General features: G+C 36.5%; 1 protein-coding gene across 4 annotated transcripts in view; it reads right to left on the bottom strand.

Annotated features, from left to right (window-relative positions):
• The window catches only part of LOC121635136 (potassium voltage-gated channel subfamily D member 3-like), a 91,150-nt gene that overhangs the window by 11,953 nt on the left and 56,620 nt on the right, over nt 1-22,577 (bottom strand). For all 4 annotated transcript variants that reach the window (XM_041978214.1, XM_041978236.1, XM_041978227.1 and 1 more), the window contains one exon: nt 4,513-4,675. In XM_041978214.1, coding sequence (XP_041834148.1) covers nt 4,513-4,675 — 163 coding nt within the window. The remainder of the gene's footprint in view (nt 1-4,512; nt 4,676-22,577) is intronic.

The raw sequence follows: 22,577 nt of genomic DNA, 5'->3' as shown, positions 1-22,577 counted from the left end.
CATAAACCTGCTGGGTAATAGCACTTTCATGCAAACATTTCAAGAATGTACTGACTTTATTTTAACTATGTTTTAGCCTGGGAATCACATGACTCAAAATAAACTGCAGTGACACTGGTCACCATGATGAAACCATGTGTTATTCAGATCAGTGTGGCTCACTGATGCTTTTCAGAAACAGTGGTGGTCTGTGGCGTGCAGGATCAGTCTACTGCATGCCACACTTTGAGCTCATATGGACGAAATTTTATGAGAACGAATAAATGGTTTGCTCTTTGATAAGGCAACGTTTTCATTTTCTAACTAGCATCTGTTGGAGCAACAGTAGTGGTTGCTACTAGCAACAGTACATTGCTGCAGCACAGTTGTGTAGAGCTGCTGATTAACTGACACATTTCCATCCATCATTGTGTCAGATCTTTGTTAAAGCAGAATTTGACTTTGTCTTCTAACAAAAAAATCATATTACAGAACTATCTTTAGATACATTTTACAGCTGTTTCTGGATCAGGTTGCTGCTGTCTGAGCTCAGCTCTACTCCTGTAATGTGTTACTAATGAAAACAACAAGTTATATGTTAAAAAAGTAAACTATTTTATTCTTCTTTTGCTTCTTTTTCTTCTTAATATTAATCCTTTAGAATCTGTTTAAGTTCAGTTAGGTTTGATTTGATGTGTTTTTGTCATGATTTGATTAAAAAAATCATCTAACAGGTCTTGAAGATGAGATAAGCCTGTTTAAATAAAGGATGTTAAAATAAATAAAAATACACTAGGTGTTTTAAAGTCTAAATAGTTGATTTCCTTTAAAAAATACTGGCTGATAGCTCATATACGCTTTTCTTCAACTGATCCTGGTAATATAAAACAAGGCAGTTTTAAGATTAAAACCATGAGATACATGTCATCCACTTCATCTCAAAACTCCTAAAAGGGCGAGGAGCACATATTTCATGGCTGAAGAAGTTCTTTTTGGTACATTACTCCACAGTCTGTACAGTCTAAGCCTTTTCAGCTCGCTATAATGATGGATTCTGGCTATTTGACTTCATCTGTGGTCTTGGTTGACTGAACAAAATCAAGCCAGTAAGCTCCCACAGTCCAACAGACAGACAACTGGACTAAAGCAGGAAAAGGATTCAAAATGTTCACCTCTGACAAATGAGCCCTGAAACTACTGCAATGACTGGACCTTTCCTCTTCTTTTTTCCCCTCTCTTACGATCATGCTTTCTTCCTGGACTTTCTCTACATTTGTTGTCCTCTTTTCCTTTGCTTCGATCTACTTCTCTCTTCCCTTTCTTAGCCTCGTATTCCTGTTTTACTCTAATGTCTCCTGTGTCTTTATTTTTTTTTCAAAAACGTTTTATGTCACGGTGTGGCTCCACTTGACTTTACTGTCCCATTAGCAGTGTCACCTTAGTCCATTTAGTACTTCATCACTCACGAGTACTCTGGCTGTTGCACTGCTGATTTGAGCATGCAAAAAAATTAAACTTATCCTCTTAAAGTTTGATTTTTAACTTTGTAATGAATTAGGAATATAAGTATTATAATTTGTTGCTATGAGTTACTGAACCTGAAAAAGAGAAAATTTAACTTACACTATGGCCCACTCTGTAGTAGTTAGTATTGTAGGCAGTGACTATCATTAAATCAGGTTTGGATTCTCTACTTTTTTTGTTCTGACTCAGAAGCAACAATGGGCACATAAATAGATCTTTTTTGTAAAGTCAAATCTCCATATTACTACATAATAGTAATGTCAGCCTGGAGCAGGCTGTAGTTAAAGAAGAATGAAGACAAATGGGATCTAGAGAGCACAGGGAGACGAAGGGAGATGCAATAATAGCGCGTAGTAAAACAGATAAATAGGGTTAATATAAGACAGATCAATTTACTCATTTTCCATCTTTTTGTTTTCTTTTGGAACTAATAGCATAGCACAGAAAACACAGACCAATTAGCTATAACACGTCTGACAGCCTAGTGATCGGTCCTCCTCATGCCAGTGAACTCTGACCTGGCAGGCTGTGGACAAAAACCGTGTGAAGGTGCCCTGAAGTGTTTGGTATCACAATGTTAGCAATAAATCATTTGGGCCCTGCAGGCTGTGGGGTGGGATTTTTATGGATTGGGCTGCTTCCCACAGACGCTATCAAATTGGTATCTGCAGAGCCCAGAAAGCAGGTGAACGTCTCTGACTCTGTGCTCTTTCAGCTGCTCCAAGGTGTTGTTGCAGGGCCCCCTGCTGTCCTGTTGAGAGAGGCTCCTCCAGCAGGGAAATGCTGTTGTTATATGAGTGTGTGTTACTGGTCTGCAAAATTATTTAGGAAGGTTGGGTCAAAGTGACTCCCATGTGAAAACCAGCATGCCAGTTTTCTCAGATGACAACAAGATCCATCAATTTTGCAACAAGATGAGATGTGTTACTCAACTCATCTGTCAGCGGCTTTAATACACCTGATTATCATGAAAGAGTCATTTCTGTGCATCTGTGATTAAAAAGATCTCTGAGAAGCACAGCTTTATTGTACTACTACTACTACTACTACTACTGTCAATAATAAAATAAAATAAAAATATAAATTATTTTATTCTTTCATTCTTTTCATTCTTTTAATTGTGTTTTACAAAAAACTAATTCTTAAAACTGTTAATTCAATGGCATGTTTTTCTTTTTCTAATTTATTGTCATCTAAAACAAGTTTTATAAACACTAATGGCGTGTGAGATGTTTTTTTAGTCATAAATGACTTAACAAAATGATTTCACTGAACAGTAAATGACTTTTTTTGTGTCTTGTGATGTTTTGTTTTAGATAATGAGTAGCTTCCTGAGACCTTGTTCACACTGAGTAACATACCCAGCTTTAAAATGCTTAATGTAATAATGCAGCCACAGTTTTACTCAAATTTGCAATTGCCAATCATCACTAACTATATAAGGAAAAAAGGTTTAACCTTAGAGTAATCACTCTATAGATTGCTTTACTGAATTATGCTATAGAATAGTTAAAGAACATTGTTATTTCTAATTGAGTCTTTACTCATTAACTTTTTATGTATTTGGCAGATGGTTTTATTAATATTTACTTTATTGAAAATTAATGGAAAACTCAACATTGTTTTATCACTTAAGTATACACAGATTATTTAAACGTTTACAATTGAAAAAAAGAAAGGTTACAAAATAGTGTAACTCAGCGAGCCTCACTTCCATACACACTGTTTCAGTGTATCTGGGAAAGGGTTGATGTAGAGTAAGTATGTGTGGGCCTCTCACGAAAGACATGAATAGATGTCAGGTAAGCACCTTGACAGTTAAAAAAAAAAATAATAAAAAAAAATAAATAAATAAAAAATTGAATAATTTAGTAAACAAATAGCTGCCCCAGCATATTTGGAGGGCAGTACGAGTTCATTCTTGGTCTCACTCTCAAGCCCCCCTTTTTCCTCCACATGTTCACTCCCATTTCTACTGGTAGTTAGAACTATTTTTTGCAGCAGTAAATGGGCATATATCATGACCTGGTGGCCCCACACATAGATTGTTGTCCCATTAGTTTGTGTTAAGTGACAGGCCATTTGCTCCAGCAACAAAAAAGTTTAATACAATAAATCTAAACTGCTCAGTAGACAAAATCAGTGCTTTACTTTATTACTACTCTTTTTTCCGCTTCATTTCTCTGTGGTCAAACATATTTCACTCTGATCTGAACCTACTGGGAGCCACACTGGACCACATGCAGCTCTATGGGAACTTCCATTATATTTCAATGGATTCAGATCAGGATATTCATTAGAAAACCACCCACCTCTGTGGATTCAAATCAGACTTCTCTCTCCTCAATTAGCTATCAGCGGCTGCTCTCTAAGTTAATAGCACTCTTATCTAGCCCTGTGAAAGGTCAAGCCTGCAGGGGGACTGTGGCGAGTGGCTGGCTAACATTTGGTACTTGGAACTGAAGTGTGTGTCTGTCTGTGAGTGTGAAAAAGAGAAAGATAAGGACTGTGTGTGGAAAAGGATGTTAAATTAATGTCTATACAAGCACCAACAAATTTCCTGTGTGTGTAGTAGAACAAAAAGAATCTTTGAAAAAAAATAAATAAATGAAGCAGGTTGAAGGACAATTTACAGAATTCCTAATTGAGGTCATCTCTTTTTACTGACACTTTTTTAAAGGCTTGTTTTAGTCATCCTCTGTACTTTCCATGAAGAAAACTCACCTATCATTAACATCTTTTAACCCAAAAGTCATTTTAATGATTTGAATATAAAAAAGACCTTCAGAGGATTTTTTAGGCATAACTGTCCACCCACCAAGCCTTTTTATGCAAAATGTCACCCCATTCATTCTCATTAACTTGATAATATTTCATTATTCTGTGCCATTATGGCCTTTTGAGAATGAAGAGCACACACTCCTGTTAAAGCTATACAGTATTATACTTGTGTATGAGCAGACACCTTGATTCTCTCTGTTGAATCAGGTGTGAAAGATATAGTTTCACCTTCTGAGCACGGCGTTTATCAGCTCTCTGGTTCTGGTGGTAGATGCGGCTGAAGTTGGAGACGATAACAGGGACGGGCAGAGCGATCACCAGCACACCACTCAAGGAGCATATGGAGCCAAAGATCTTTCCAGCAATCGTCTTTGGTACCATGTCTCCGTACCTAGAGATGAGACGGATGAGAAGACTTGAAGTATTGACATATACAGGGCTTTAGATGCACCAGCTATGCCTCCGTACCAAGTTTTTGCAATATTTTCTGCAAACTGATAACTTTCCATCAGCTAGTTGTTATGCTTTTCAGTGTATGAAAAAAAATATATATAGTGAAAAAGCCTGAAAACTCTTTGTGCTTCAGTTGCGGTAAAAAAAAAAAACAGTACATTAAAAGGCAGAGGAATAGACCTTGACCCTGTGGGCTCTGCTTCTGCTAATGTAGATAGCAGTAATTCATGCTGCTTCTGTTCATCAAAAAGGTAAAATGATGAACAATGAAAGCAGCGGCAGTAACAGAGAAGGCACCCCCTAATTTCAGGTCCAGACAGACAGCCTTGTTGCACGTGATATGCATAATAGCTGATAAAACCACCACAGTGGTCCACATGGACCAGGGGACAGGAATGAATCTCCATCATGATCACAGCATTAAAACTACTGGTGCTGGAATATACAAATAATCTTCTCACATCCTTTTATATGAACGAACTTGATTACCACATTTTTTTTTCTGTTTGCAGTCAGTAAAGATAAATATACAGATTTTATGTATCCAAGCTTTAAAACATTTGCATAAAACATGGCAGCTTTAATGGCAACATAATTACATGCTCCACATTTTCCAAACAACTGAGGTTGAGGTATCCCAGCAGGTCTTACAAGAACTTCCCCCCATCCTGCCATGGCTTTTGTCTGAAAGCAAGATTCTAATTTAAATCACAGTTGTGGGACACTACGCTCTTTAGGGTGCAGGCAAAATAATAAATTTCAGGAAAGGTTTCACTAAAACTAAAATGACTCAATAACTACAGGCTCACATCTTACACAACCTTTATGACAGTCACGTTAGCAGTTTTCAAACTCTGACATTAATAATTGGTTAAAGAACCTTTAGCACTAATGGCAGCTTTATGTTTTTTTCCCCCTTTTTCTATTTTATAGGAAATATCTCAAACTTGACACATTAAAAAGGTTCACCTATTCTTTTTCTTCATTACATGCAATTTCTCCCATTCTTTCATTCTTTCATTAAAATCCATCGCTGGACAATGTCTTGTCTTGGAGGTATAAGGACAATTCTTTTTAAAGGCTTTACCCACAACAACTTAACTCCCTTATTTTCAAAGAAGGATCTTAAAGAAGGCTCAGTTGATTCTGGCTGATCTAAACCAACCTCTGTCTGATGAGTTATGACCAAAGACACAGTTTGCCTATATTTAGGACCAATGGGCTCAGAGATATTTTTGCTGTTCGTTTCCTAAATAATACCTTCTAAGACTATATGGGTCTGCCCTTTTTTATTTATTGCATCTAACAGACTACTTATTTACTGTCTTTCTATTATCCCCACAGAGATAATGTAACTCTGACCTTGACCTCTCTTGCTTTATAGTCCAACATGCACTATCTTCTGAAAGATCTTAGATATGTCTTTGCTGTAAGTCTAATTAATTCACTTAGACAAAGATGGAGTCCAATCAAGCCACAGAAGCATTTCAAAGATGACAACGAAGAAGGGTGGATCACAGCTAAATCAAGAGTCATTACAAAAGATCTGCATACTTATTCAAATTGGACACGTAGGCAGTCTCTAGATTGTTCAGACTGTATCAGATTAATTTAGTATACTGCTTTTATGAATAAATAAATATGTGTGATTTTCCTAATATTGTCCCCTATTTTCATGTCTGTTGTTCTCTGTCTACCTCCAGGCCTCAGATTATTTGACCATAACTATCTGTATATGTCACTCAGACTGAGTATAAGTAAGGTTTGCCAGTGGGGGTCTAGAGCTGGGGAGGAGGCCAAGGTTGCCTCTCTGGAGGAGGCTGTGGGTCATGTTGCTGTGCAGTGGAACAAATTGATTTAAAAACAGACTGCTGCGATGAGTTTGTAAGCTGCTGAGAAAAGACACTGAAAATGTCTCCAGGAGAAGCTACTGACATCTGGGTTAAGTAGGTTGATTTGAAGCAATGGGCAAAGATGTTTGCCTGAAACACAACAGGAACAGTGAAGACAAAACAGAGGAGTCCATTCTGCATAGGTAACTCCGACTGTAACAGGTGCTTGGCCAAACGAAACCCAAATCGAGCCCACAATAGTACTGTTAATCCTTTAGCATTTAGTAAAAAACTTACACTTGTCAGACAAAAAGGAAACTTCATTTCTGTGCCTTTCTCTTTTTCTTTTGGATCCTCTGACTTTTTTTCTACTGTGTTCTCGACATAATGAGGCTCTTGTCTCAACAGAGAAAAACCAAGGTAATGTTGAGTGCTAAGCTTCTTAAGAACCACTCTCTGCCCATACATGGGAGGACATTGGTGCATTCTACCTTTATATTTTTCCTGACTTTTTAACAAATATTATATATATTTTTTGTTTAGGCCAAAAACTCTATAAGCCCTATACCTGCCAGACTTACACACCTCGTGTTTAGTACCCCCATGGACTGAAGAGTAGAAGGATTATAACAAACCCAGCCATCTGTCTGGATCAAAGTATGTACATGTGAGAGAGAAAAATATGAGGTTGCTCAAATCCTATTTCCAAATAGGATCCACCTTTTTACCCTTTGTTTTGTTTTTTATAGAGTTGACTCGTACACAGTTTAGAATTACAACTAAAAACCAGTTGTGCCTTAATTTGACAACACCAGGAGCATGATTGTAACATTATCATCAGTACAAATGTCCAAGTACAAACCACAAGTTTTAACAACAGTGTTAACACTTTATGAGCTGACATATGTTAAATCTGACTACTAATACACTTACAAGATGAGACATGCATGAAATCTAGCTCAGTATGAGACTACTGGAATTGAGTGGAACCCCTTATGTTGCATAAATTTGGAACTTGATTGCCCTTTTACTGGCCAGGATCAATATAATATAATATAATATAATATAATATAATATAATATAATATAATATAATATAATATAATATAATATAATATAATATATAGGAAGTGATTCCCTCCGAATACTGAACATATTCTTTCATTTTTGTAGATGATTGTACAGCCACCTCTCACCAATTCTGTTTTGAAGTGAGGTTTAATTTATATGGTGTTTGTTTTTAGCTCCTGTGGTGGAAATCTGAACTAGAGATACTGCTGAGTGTCAACAAGACAGCATGAAGAAGGTTTAGTTACAAGCTTTTTTAAAGGGTTAAAACAACTGAAGTACAATGGTCATCTGCACACAGTTCTTTGATACCCTGTCTCTGTGTATAGAGAACTTGAGAACATCCATACCTTGAACTCCATCTTTAAAGTCGTCTAACTAAGAAAAATAATCCCTTATTTGGGTATCAAAGCCCTACGGCTGTTAGGTGCTTGAACTAGGTCAATGAACTTTGGCTTACATACTAGTCTAGTAACAAATATTAACAACAAACAAGTATAACAGCAAACAACACTAATAGATGTATTACTTTCAAGCCTTCTAAGAATCAGATCACTAACAGCAGTGACACTGCTGCACAGGTTAGTCTTTGCAGATGACACTCTACTATATATACAGTACTTGATGTTTTTTTTAGACCATTTAGACCAACTTTTGACAGCAGTCAAAAGTTTGAAGCTAACTCAGTGAGATAATGATAATGTTATCTTGATAAAACAAATTGTTCACGCAGGACCAACTGTTTCAGTACAGAATATGGAATACACGTCATGCTTCAACTCCAAACGCTACAATTCTGCCCCCACCATCAAATAATGGGGTAAATAGCTTGCATTTATTATGATCATTTTTAGAGAAATTGTTCATGTTCACAGTAAAAGAATAGTGTGTTCTTCTTATGCCTAACTGAACCCCATACAAATATTTCCTTTGAGTAAAAAGATGAGATGGCAGGAAAACTGCTGTGTACTGCAAGAAGAGGTGAATTGGAAAAATGAAGGCTTATAATGAAGCAATAGAGATTTGACCATAGGGCTTGTTGTTATTTTCCTTCTCTTGGCTGCCACACAATTGAACAAATGATTTCACACTTTGTTCTGCTAGCTGTCTTTCAGTTGATGACAGATGACATTCTACTGGCTGTCTCTCCACTCTTCTGTATTAATAATGCTTGACACTTCATTCACACCGTGATGCGTCAAATATCTCCAGAACTGTAATGTCAGGAATATTCTAATCTTTGCTCTTTGCTGTAGCTTATTTCTTAACAAAGAGAACAATTACAAAGGAGAGGGCAGCAAAACACTCAATGAAAAGTGAAACGTTAGTTGTGATTACTCTTGTGTGACCTCTCCGTTCTGTAGCCATCCCCTCATTGCAGGCTTGATCACCAGCTGGGTGAAATACAAACGTACTGTTAATCAAAGGTCTTGTTCAGAACATTTTTTTTCACTTTGCTGTTTATCTTGTTTCCAGATAATTGCTGTTGGCTTGATTGGATCAGTCTGATGGAGAAAAATGATCTGCCACCGCCTGAGGCTCTGGAGAGTGTAGCATAACCTCGCAAACACTCCTGCTGGGCTATGTCTCCACCAGTGTATAAAAACCCAACCCTCTCATTACCCTGACTTCAGCTGCTCTCTTGATGGGTTGCCCTTCTAGATTAGATATTCAATTTGCCAGCCAAGGACATGGACAATGTTATAAAAGTAAAGTGAATGCAGCATCTGTACTGCTCAACTGCACCACCACAATAAAATTCTACATCATGCATTACAAACTTTGTTTGGCATCTAACAAGCAAACAAATGAGACTAGCTTAACTTCATTGTCTCACAGTCCCACAAATGTAGGTTTCTTATTTTTTAATGTCCATTTCTTCCTTCCTACTTCCTACAATAATTACCCATAATTCTAAGAACACTTTTCTTCCATTGCAGGTTTTTTGGTCTGGAACAGTGCACCAGCAGACCACTCTCTTGGTGCTGCATAGAGAAGCTGTAGGATAAAAGTTTGTTAAATGTGCTAAACGGAGTTCATTTGGATAAAGTGCATGTTTTTCAAAGTTCATTAGAGGTAAAATCCACCTTTCACTGTATGATACCAGTGTAATAATAATAGTTTGCCAATCCAGGCCACTTATAACTACAATATGAATTAAATTAATTTATACAACTCAATGGTATTCTCTAGGCATTTAACTAATCCAGTGGCTGTATTTTACAATAGGAAATGTCTAAATCTGCATCAGAGGCGCACACCTGTGGTAAAATAGAGCTGGACTTGGAGGTAAAATGACAGCCGAGGTGTGAAATGTCCTGCATTAAAACCCTCCAAACACAATAGATCGGACAATCAGCTTTATAAATAGGTCTATTGTGTGTAAAGTTAACATAACAAATTTGTCTTGATGTATCTTGTTAACCTTTTCAAATCAATGCACAGAAACATCATGATAAACAGGTCAAATAAAAAGACAAACAGTTGCTCAGAGAGAGTAGTTAATTGATGCAGTAAGGAATAAAGCACAACAATAAAATTGTAGCACAAATTAATTATGGCATATAGATGTCCATTCACCAGACACCTAACAGGGTGGAAAAACAGTCAGTCATTACATTCATCTTTTGCAATCCTTTTTCCTATTCCGTTTAGCTGTTAAAATAATCCCTTCAGTTCCTTTAAACATGAGGAAGGAATAGTATGCTCCTGATAGATTTGAGATGAGAGTCAAATAAACCAGAACTGGATTTGACTTGCAACATCTGAAAGACGCTATGAAACAAAAGCAATAAATCCAGCAGAATGACATCGTCTTTTTGGAAGTAAATTAAAAGCAGACTTAAGCCAAGTCAAAGTTTGCAGCAGTCATTATGAGGAATATTTAAAATCGTCATCACAGGTGTAACTACAAGACACAGCTAGTTTCCCATCATTTGGGTTTTGTTCTATTGGCTTGACAAGTGTTTGTGGGTTTACTCTGCCATTTGTCTTTTTATGTATTTTGCAGTGATTGATCACCTATATGAGACTACCTGAGCAATACCCCCTAAACCCATATAATGACCAATGTTACTGGTTCTGTAAATCATCAATCAACACACACAAACTTGTACTTGTTTTTGAGGACCCTTATGCTCAATCATCACAACTAAATGTATCACCCTTACCCTTAGCTAAACGTAATTTTAGTCACAACCCACAGAGTCATTGACAATGAGTCATAAAGTGAAGGACAGCCAAAAAGTTCCCAATTCCACAAACAACAAAGGCCAAAAAGTCAGAGGAATGAAGGGATGAAGTGTTTTTGGACAATTACAAGTGTTTTAAAAACAAACACTTGATGCTAACTGCAGATAAAAACAGATATGTCTGTCATAGCACTCGTAAAAAAAAACAAAAGATGGATTTATAATGTTGTAATATTTACACTATGTACCTTTATGTTATTTCCTAAAATCTAGATCTTTTTTTAATGTTTCATTACATGTGCCACCACTGTTATGGGGATCTGCCTAGCCCCCCCATATAAAGTTTCTAGACCTGCCCCTGCCTATAGCTCAATATATTTTAATATAATTAAACCACTGTTTATGTCTCATGTATCTGTTACCACGTGATCATGATGGTTTAGTCCATGTAAGTGCTGAATTTAATGAGATACTATGACCATGAATTTGATTTTCTATATCTAAATCTTTTGTAACCAAAAAAAGACTAACCATTTAAGTCTTACTCTACTGTTTGGGAGAGTTAATTTTTCAGTGACTCAGCCATACTTCTTATCTTATCTAAATATTAATTAAGATGTTGAGCATGCAGCTAAGGTGCAGGATTGATTACAAAACATACATACGTGACACATTGATGATGACAGCTGAAATTTGTAGAATTACATTATTTTCAAGGGCTTTGCAAAGAGAAAAAGTTTTCAAACATTCAAAATCCTATTATAAATCATTATTTGACCCTGTTTTAATTCGGGCAGCCAGTGGCTGCAGGAGGTTAGACTTGAAAGAAAAATGTGAACAGCAGCAACTTGCTGCTCATAATGCCCTTGCACCAGATTATTATTCAACAAAGCTTTCATCTCAAAAGCCTCTGTTGTCCATCTGGTGCAATTCATTCTGAACTAACAAGGCGCAGATGACTAACAATTTATGACAGTTTTTCAGGTGTTTGTGATCAAGGAAGACAGTCAGCTTTGGTCTTGCAACACTGGCAGAATGGCGATTCATTCATACTAGAATATATTTGCCGTAATGAAATTACATTCATACATGAGAGCTAAATTACTTTAATTTTTTAGCATTTACTCTTGTTTAAACAAACATCAAAGACAAGGTAATACTGATAGTGACATAGGAATAATTAGCCCATATCATGGTTGTTTGTAGCGTGACATGTTTTGACAGAAATAATTTGCTAAATGAGGAAGGATTGTCCTTTTCTATTTTTTAAGGATTATACTAAACAAAGTTATATAAATCTTCTGCATGTTTGCTAAGCCTCTGATTACTTATTGCTTTTGGTCCCAGGCACAGGTTTGCTATGTGACACTGCAGGTTAATAGAAGATCTCTTGGCATCCTGTTTACATAATCTGCCTTGAATCTTAATGGCTTTTATAGCATGCTGCCTGAACAACCATTGAGTAATCCCATTGTGGATACATTGGAGAATGTCGATCCACTTTGTAAGGTACTCGAATAAATGCTCAAACAAAGACACAACCAGCAGGCTCTGGTTTAAATGCATAAAAAATAGGTAAAAATGAAAATGCACATTCACTAAACATAACTATTGTATGATGCCAAAGCAATTCTACTTCTACACTATTTTCCATGCTCATTGTGTCTCTTTAAGAAAGAAGCTTTCGTTTACCATTCTCCTAAATATTCTGGTGAGTAAAGAAGCATCCTGTAAAAATCTACCTAACATCTTAGTTGAGACCTCAAATCTCACCAATACTGTTTATTTATTTTTTTCCTCCAAAGAAACTTTAACTTACTGTAATTACACTAAATGGGCTTTCTGTTAAAGTTGCTATTAGCAATGTCAGAATTTTCTACTCCAAACTACTATTAAAGAGTTAAGTAATTCATTGGAAAATATGCACTAATGCACACCAATTTTTCTGTTTGTAATTTTGTCTCAACTCTGTTTCACACTAAAAACAAGGCTTTGGGATATTTAGAAAGTGGATTCAGCATCAATATTTCAGCCAAACTTGCATTGCAGTAACTCGCAGCTAGTTTCTCTGCCAGCTCTGAACCTTTGTGCACATTCCAGCTGTGGGTACTGCTCACTAAAGGTCACGTTCTGTGTGGTCCTGAACAATTGCGAGGCAGACTGCATTGGCTAAACTCAACAAAAGCAAGCCCCATTTTTTTCTGCACTGTCAAAGTCTTTTTTATAAATTAACAATCGTCATTTCTCCAACGTTTTCATCGAAAATGTTGAATTCATGAAAAAAACAAACAGGAATACTGATTCCACCTCAGCTCACGTTGTTGCTGTGACTGTTTTGTCATCTGAGGAATTAAAGTCAAAGCACAGATTTTTGATATTTTTCCTTCGTGGCACAGGAAAAACACGGAACTGCTTATATGTGCTTAAATACAGTAATTATAACAGGCCAAAAATAAGAAAGTGTATGTGTCTGTGTTTGAACACACACATACACCCACATTTTTTTTTCTTTTTTCTTTTTGTATTTTCACCTTTACTAATTTTATACCAAACATAGAGAAAAAAATCTAGGTTTTTAAATGCATATACACAAGCTGATGTGTTTAGCTGAAGGCTTATCACCAGTGATCTATGGGCGAAAACTTACTGGTCCAGTTTACCTCCACTGCCTAGAGGACAGATGTGTCACTAAATAAGATGAAGAGATGGCGTTACACCGTATTCTGCAGGGCGTGACTCTAATAATCATGACTCTGAGATAATAGGCTAGTTTACGTCTTCTGACCTGACCGGGGACATCAGCCCCATATAGTGAGATAAAGATTTTGGTTGTCTTTACTACTACTACTACTACTACTACTACTACTACTACTACTACTAATAATAATAATAATAAATCCATCTAATCACTTTTTGTTTCAAAGGTGTTGTTATTAGTCACAAGGCATCTCATGGCAGCATTTTGAATAGCAGACTTGTGTTTCTGGAAAGAAAAAGTTATGTTACCCCACCTACAGCTTCTTTCGTATAAATTTAGCATGTATATCCAAGGTCTTGTGTATGTCAAGCCAAATTAGAGAAGATTAAAACCAGCTCCTAATGCAGTTCTGCCTCCCAGTCAAAGCCAATTAAAACACATTTATGGCTACAGGATCTGGATTATTCACTTTATACCATTTAACACTTGCACTTCTAGCGTTTAACATAGCAAATAGATGAGATAGAGAAACTTTGAATATGAGTAAAATGATCTATTACTTAATACACTCCTCTATTCCTTCAATAAAACCTGTCTTCGCAGGTCCAACATTTGCTGCACTAGTGATATTCCTTGTGCTTTCTCATATTTCCGGGGACATTTTCAAATTTTTCCTCTCTTCAGTGCAGAGCTAACCCTGAAACCAACCTGATCTACTAAAGCACAAAAAGCAAACATAATGACTAACTCACTTGATTGTCTATCCTGTGGGACTGCAGGGGTACACAACCAGCTATATTGATATTCACATACAATCTCACCTTTGCGATTTCCACAGAGGGGAAACAGGACACAGGGCGATAACAACAGAAACAAGAGGGGTGGACAAAAGAAGGGGTGAGATGGGATTAAAGAGGAGGAAAAGAAACAGTAAGAAACAATCTGATGTCTGTTATTACACACACAGGCATATGAGAGATGTGGGATATTAGTTTGTGTGACCTGCTGCCACCAAAAAGAACACACCATCCATCATAACCTGTAAGCTCCTGTTTAAATTATAGGCTGGTCTATCTCAATAGGGGACAGCTAACATCAAGGGCAAACTAACCTGACACACAGGCCTGATGAAAATGACCTAAACAACAGTGAGTTTATAGAAAATCATGAATAAAGTAGGTTCAACTGAGGTTCATTGTTGGTCACAGGATGATGTATGAGAGACCAATAGCTTCATAATAGCCAAAAATGAGAACCAATTCTTTCTTTTTTAAGCCTTTATTTACTCCATGATAACATATAAAGCCTGCAGTGTCCTTTTAGCTACCAGTTTTATTTTCATGACCCCAGTCCCAAGTGTGCAGTTGCTATCCAGTAATGCTCATCCCACTCTGGGTTACTCTTTTTTTTTTTTTTTTTTAACTCTCCTCCCTCCCTGTGCACAACTGGGAATATCTTCTGCTAAGCATAACAGGTGTCCAGATACGGTGAGTTTTACAATGATCACCCCAAAATGAAAGCTTATTCATTCATCTTTTTAAAATGCAGACACATTCTTCAAAACAAGGCTAATTTCACTAAAAGGAGAACCACGCATTTAGTTGAATGATATATATTCCAATTAATTTTTCCAGAGACAACCCTGCATATTACTGCAACAAAAGAAAGAGAAAATTTGGTTGAAGGTTGAATTTTAGCTTTCGTATGACACTTACACAAATGATCTCATGTAAACAGTACTAACACGTAAAAGTGCATTTAAATGTGATTTCAATCGACGAGATCCCAAAGACTGCCTGCAAAAAAATCTGGATGTTGCCAAAAATTTAAAGCAGTTAATTTTAGTTAATTTTAGACCATATTTTCATTCAATAATTTCTGACTTATGCAGCTTATGTAAATTTGTGTATGTTTGACAGTTGTGTTCACACAATGTTCTTCTACTGAAAAGTTTCCGTAAGAGATGTTACACTTTTATATTATAGGTATTGTCAGTCAGTTTGATGAATTTGACTCTGAAGAGATTAAGGATGAGAATAATATTTCTAAAAAAGCTTGTATAAGAGCTTGTTGGTCTGTTCTACAACTCTGAACTAACTTTAAATCAGTATTGTGCTACATGTATTCCCAGTTTCCCCTTCACCCAGACAAATCTTAACTTTAAATTATCATTCTCTGTTCTTTCACTCTTTTCTATCTGAGCTACACAGGCCTCTTTGTAGAGTCTCCCTATCCTGTTAGATGAGTTTCGTTGACAATTTCAGCGACACAATCATCAGAAGTAATGAAGCATAGGGTCCTGAAGATGTGACAGGAAATTCATATTTGGCTCTTGTATTAGGATCTGCTGCTGAGCTGCAGCAGGACTTTCAGGAATGATTGGGTGTCATTGGTGTTTTTTTTATTGTGATAAAAAGACTATAATGAATCAGCATTAAGCCTGATAATCCTAACCGAAAGTAATGTTTTTTGTTGTTGTTTTCCATTGTACATTAATAACACAGCTATGATATACAGAGCCATTTAGTAGGGTTTGTTCTAGGTTACATTCTGCCTCCCAGTGAATAGAGGTAACTATATGACTGCAGTGAATTGCAGATATGCTTATCAGAGCAGGCTAATTAAAATTTAAGCATGTTTGGAATGTTTTATGATGAAATACTGAGTAAAATCCAACCAAATGTTTGCAAAGTCTTTGTAAGAAATGATTGGTGCATCCGAATGCAAATACTTCAAATAATTTCTGCAGAAAACAACTTTCTTGATCACTCAGTCATTATTAGTGATCTGTCTGTGTCTTTCTATTCAAAGACACACTGCAGCATAACAATTGCCCTGTTTATTTGACTAAGTAGTCAGGGGTGTGATAGCCTACAAGGATCATGTAAAGTGTATTGTAGTCTGTGTGAAAGGCTTTATAATATCACTGTGAAAGAATCTGTGAATAATCCTTAAACACATGCATCATAACTTTATTAAAATTAATATGGAATTATATTTTCCATATAGAGTCGATTAACAGAGGTGACTTTATCACCTTCATGCAGCCCTTGAGTTGGGAAACATTAACAGACCAAAGTTATTTTGGATTCTACCGTCTAATTGACGTTCATGGTGAACTCCCCAACATGAGAGTATGTGACATCTGGTGAGCTTAATGTTGAACAAGAGAAGTCATAATTGCAGCCAAAGATTTAACCCACAACCAATTAGTTTCTCATGTCTGCTTCAGCTCTGCTTCTCTTCCCTCTGGCCTTAATCACCATCACCAGAGGTATATTCAGAGGAAGGAGTTACAGCTCTTCATCATTTGTACTAGAGTTTCCTCTACCATGATGTGACTGAATGCTACACAATTAGCAGAGGATCTGGGGAACTTGCCTCCTGTGTCATATCAGGGGCAAGGAAATGAAATTGTGGCAATTAATAAGCAGGAAGTTCTGTCCTGTCATTTTCACTCTAATGGGCCAATCTGGCAATTCTGTGACTGAGCTCCATCACTGCAGTTATAACATACTATGCACTGACTGTGCAGAAACCTGAGAAGATATCAAAGGATTGATGGATTTTTTTCACCTAAACCCACTTTGTAATAAGTTACTTTAATCTGTGAATAGTTATTATTATTTTTTTTAAGTTTATTTGAAAAGGAACCCAAGGCAAACTACTAACATTTATCTTAATCAAATTTGAAAAAATGCTGTTCAGTATTAGAAAGTAATGCGACTCGGGCTCTTTGCTCTGTCTGTGAGTTTGTATGGGGAAAGGGTCAAACTGAGGGCCATCTAAAACTAACATGTTTGGAGTGGAAAAGGACAATGAGCCCCTCAATGTCTCACAGCAGCACTGATTTGTTTTCTGCTGCCCCTTCTAAGCATAATGTAGTGTAATGTGTAATATTAGGGAAATAAAATACTAAAAAACTGTTACTCTCTACAGTGTGTGCAGAATTATTAGGCAAATGAGTATTTTGATCACATCATCCTCTTTATGCATGTTGTTCTACTCCAACCGGTACAGGCTTGAAAGCCTACTACCAATTAAGCATATCAGGTGATGTGCATCTCTGTAATGAGAAGGGGTGTAGTCTAATGACATCAACACCCTATATCAGGTGTGCATAATTATTAGGCAACTTCCATTCCTTTGGCAAAATGGGTCAGAAGAGAGATTTGACGGACTCTGAAAAGTCAAAAATAGTGAGATGTCTTTCAGAGGGATGCAGCACTCTTAAAATTGCCAAGCTTTTGAGGTGTGATCATCGAACAATCAAGCGTTTCATTCAAATTAGTCAACAGTCGCAAGAAGCATGTTGAAAAAACAAGGTGCAAAAAAACTGCCCATGAACTGAGGAAAATCAAGTGTGAAGCTGCCAAGATGCCATTGGCCACCAGTTTTGCCATATTTCAGAGCTGCAACATCACTGGAGTGTCAAGAAGCACAAGGTGTGCAATACTCAGGGACATGGCCAAGGTAAGGAAGGCTGAAAAACGACCACCACTGAACAAGACACACAAGATAAAACATCAAGACTGGGCCAAGAAATATCATAAGACTGATTTTTCTAAGGTTTTATGGACTGATGAAATGAGAGTGAGTCTTGATGGGCCAGATGGATGGGCCCGTGGCTGGATCAGTACAGGGCAGAGAGCTCCACTCCGACTCAGAAACCAGCAAGGTGGAGGTGGGGTACTGGTATGGGCTGGTATCATCAAAGATGAGCTTGTGGGACCTTTTCGGGTTGAGGATGGAGTCAAGCTCAACTCCCAGTCCTACTGCCAGTTTCTGGAAGACACGTTCTTCAAGCAGTGGTACAGGAAGAAGTCAGCATCGTTCAAGAAAAACATGATTTTCATGCAGGACAATGCTCCATCACACGCATCCAAGTACTCCACTGTGTGGCTGGCCAGAAAAGGTCTAAAAGAAGAAAAAATAATGACATGGCCTCCTTGTTCACCTGATCTTAACCCCATAGAGAACCTTTGGTCCCTCATCAAATGTGAGATCTACAGGGAGGGAAAACAGTACACCTCTCTGAACAGTGTCTGGGAGGCTGTGGTTGCTGCTGCACGCAATGTTGATCATGAACAGATCAAGACACTGACAGAATCTATGGATGGCAGGCTTTTGAGTGTCCTCGCAAAGAAAGGTGGTTATATTGGTCACTGATTTGTTTTTGTTTTGTTTTTGAATGCCAGAAATGTATATTTGTAAATTTTGAGTTGTTATATTGGTTTCCCTGGTGAAAATAAATAAGTGAAATGGGTATATATTTAGTTTTTGTTAAGTTGCCTAATAATTATGCACAGTAATAGTCACCTGCACACACAGATATCCTCCTAAGATACTAAAACTAAAAAAGCCCCACTCCAACTTCCAAAAATATTCAGATTTGATATTTATGAGTCTTTTGTGTTCATTGCGAACATAGTTGTTGTTCAATAATAAAATTAATCCTCAAAAATACAACTTGCCTAATAATTCTGCACACCCTGTATTCTTTAAAAACCACCATTTGTGCAGTTGAGAGAAAAAAAGAGTTTTATGACTTATACAGTTGTATGTTTAACTAAATACTCATATTAACAGTCCGGTATTTTGAGGTTGTACACCATTTTACCATGTGTTCAATCATTAGGTGGATATTATAGGTTTACATCATATGCTTGACTTGCAATACATAAAAAAAATTAAATAATCAGTTTTACAACTGAGTCAAAAAGGTTTATTCTGGGATATGAATGCATGCACCAAAAAGCAAAATGCAGGGAATGAATTTGGAGTTGACATATCACAGCGGAGGATGATGTAAGGTGGATATGTTTATTTCCGTACCATCCATATGGCTCTTATCGATGTTGATGTAGGATTAATTGTTCATATCTATAGTAAAAAGGGAGAAGCCTTTGTTTTCAATTGAGTGTGTTTGTATAAAAATCTGATTTGTTGTAGGGCAAAATCAGCATAATTTATAAAACTGAGTAATGATTTTTTTTTTATTTTAGTATAACTTAAACAAGTCTTTATAACATTTAATCTCAACATTTAAATGTACAGGATGGTAGAAATGCCATGAGAAATGAGTAAATCTGTAAAGTGATAGAAATTTAATGAGTTAATGTTTACAGATATACTGTACAGAACAAATAAATGTAAAAATATCTATATTTGCTATTCATTTATTATCAATGCCTATATCTTGCTTTGTTTATTTAATTTATATACTATTTTGCTTTATTCACTTTTCAAAATTTGTCATCATTTTTTCAGAAGCACTTGCCAAAAGTCATACAGGCAATTGCTTGGGCTGCCCAGTCAGAAGGGGACCACTGAGAGCAGACCAACTTTGAATCAGAGTACTGTATTGACGATGTGGAGAGTTTGCAATGACAGTGTTCGACCAGAGGGGACCTCTCTAAAAAGACCGTAGTAGTAAACAAACTGGTGAAGCGGGTTTATGAAAATGAACAAAAGTGATCTGTTTGTCAATGAGAAAAGAAAGAAGAAAAAAAGAAACAAATGACATCAAGACAGTGGTAAGTAGTGCAAATAATTCAGAAGCTAATTTAGCTCAGAGCAGTTCAGTCTGTCTTCCTGTTGAGTCATACGGACAGATAACTTGGAGGATATCAAATTACAGCTAAACCTTCAAACTAAAAATGCTGAATTATAGACTTTAAAGAAAAGGAATATGACAGTGTTGGGAAAGTTACTTCCCAAGTGTAATATATTTCACATTACCAGTTACTTTCAATTTTAAGTAATACATTTCTTTACAATATTACTCTCTGTATAAAGTAATAAGTAACATATTACTTTTCAGTTACTTTTCACCAAAATAAGCATTTAGGACAAGGCATTACGCAATGAAGGTGCGCAATATTTTGTCATGGTGAATAGTTCTCATTTAAATGTAGTTCCTCATTATTATAGTATGTGTGTGGCAACAAAGTCTAATGAGGTTGCATCAGAAAGTAGTTGTTAATATGAACTGCTGAATTACAATAATGTAATGATATGGAAGAATTAAACGACATGATGTGATACAAACTCTTGTTCTACACCTCATTGTTCTTTTCGATTTCTCTGATGTATTCAAAATAGTGAGAGTAAACCCACTTAGAAAATGTCGAGTCGGTTGCCATCATTCCTCGTCCTTTTCTTCTTCTTCTTCTGTTAATTTAAAGCCGCCGCCCTCGTCTTCTTCTTCTTCCTCTTCTTCTTCTTCTTCTACTTCATATTTATTTTCGGCTGTTGCGCGATGGTTGTTTTATTATTTATTTGTCTGATGTTTATACTGACAGTTGGGATTGTAACGCATTACCGGACTCATTTACTGTAATAATATTACCAAAATATAGTTAGTAACGCGTTGTATTACTTCGTTACTGCCAAACGTAGTATATTAGAGTAACGAGTTACCTTTGTAACGCGTTACCCCCAACACTGGAATATGATAATGTACTACTAAGGTGTATGCATGGAAGTTACTAGAAGTGTAGTTTGTAAGTATTTAGATTTTATTTTCCATTTGTGTCCAATAAACTTTATGCTTCTGAAAACTGTATTTATTTATGTGATTTATTATGCTTTGAATGTAATCCTAAAAAGTCATAATAGTCTCACCACATAGTTTACTTTTCTGTGTTGGAACCATATTAAGTCATATTGCTCTGTTTAGTGAAATAAATACAATATAACTAAGTAGAAGATCAGTAAATGCTGCCAAAGAACATTTAAATTTGCATTTGAGTAATTTAACACCATAAAACAAAAGCCTTTTATATGATATTAACGTATATGATATTATATGAAGGGAGATGTATGCTGGTTTATTCCTCCTATGAAATTTTGTCTGGGGCCCCAAGAGACTAGAATCACCTCTAATTACTTGGATCACCACATAATGGTAATGAAAAAATATGGACAGAAATGCAGGAGCAGCATGTCCTATTTTTCATCCACCATATGGGAGGACTTGATTCAAAAAATGGGGAACAAAGTGAAAGCTACAGCAGCTCAAAGAGAAGAAGAGATTACTAGAAAGGAAGTCAAGGAACAGACGGGAGAAAAACGTTAACAGCTGTATGATAAAGAAAGGACATTGTTAAATGAGAAGAGAATGATGAGGAGAACTTCAGACAGACACAGAGGAAGCCAATGAAGAGTGGAAGAAAAAAAAAAATTAAATCACTTGCAGAGAGGAAGACAGAGAGAAAGAAGCTTTTACAGACAGGAGATCATATGAGACACTGCTATATCTGTATATGTGAAGGCAACCAACATGAAACAATTTAATTGTCCTTTTCATAATGAAAAACAAATCTCTGGCAGCTGTGCATTATTTTAAATTTAATATCAAGTTTTCAAAGTTTTAGTTAAGCTAAATTGTGTTGTTTCCATCCGTTTTTAATCACAAGAAGAGGGGAGAAGTAGAGTAAAAAGATGGAGAGACAGAAAGGCAGTCCTGAAAAGCTGAGAAGCAAAAATACACCAGGAGGAAGGAGAGGAAGACTGAGACAGGCTAGGATAAAAGAGACAAGAGGCCTAAGAGACAGCGATAGGAGAGGGCTGAGCCGGTTTGTTTGTCAATTATGTCTGAATCTGAATTTCACACCTTCACAGGTAAAGGTCAAGAAGTAGGTATTTACATTAGCCAATACGTAACGCCACAGTGTCTAGTGTCTTGACATTGTTGCTGCCAGCTGAGAAATGTAGTTTTACAATAATGTGGCATAAATCCTGCACGATGGACAATATATACAGTGTCCTTTAGGTTGTGATTGGGGAGCCCAGGGACCTCTATATTTTTAATCCAGCCCTGTCTGTACCAACAATGCATTTTTAGTCTGTACAACATTATATGATGTCAGATAAACACTTCAGTTTGCCATATTATGACTTTGGTTACATTTCAATTAGTTGTATAGATCAAGTCACAACTCAGAGCTAAAGCTCACCCGTCTCAGCCTCTCAATTGCCCCTCCTCCTCACCATCTCTTAGCCTAGCAGCTTTGATTCTGTCACCTGACAAAAAACACATTAATTTATC

The sequence above is a fragment of the Melanotaenia boesemani genome, chromosome 3 (genome assembly GCF_017639745.1).
Source record: "Melanotaenia boesemani isolate fMelBoe1 chromosome 3, fMelBoe1.pri, whole genome shotgun sequence".
NCBI classification, from domain to species: Eukaryota; Metazoa; Chordata; class Actinopteri; order Atheriniformes; family Melanotaeniidae; genus Melanotaenia; species Melanotaenia boesemani.
Note: the sequence above shows the minus strand (reverse complement) of the source record. Positions and strands in the feature narration are given on the sequence as shown.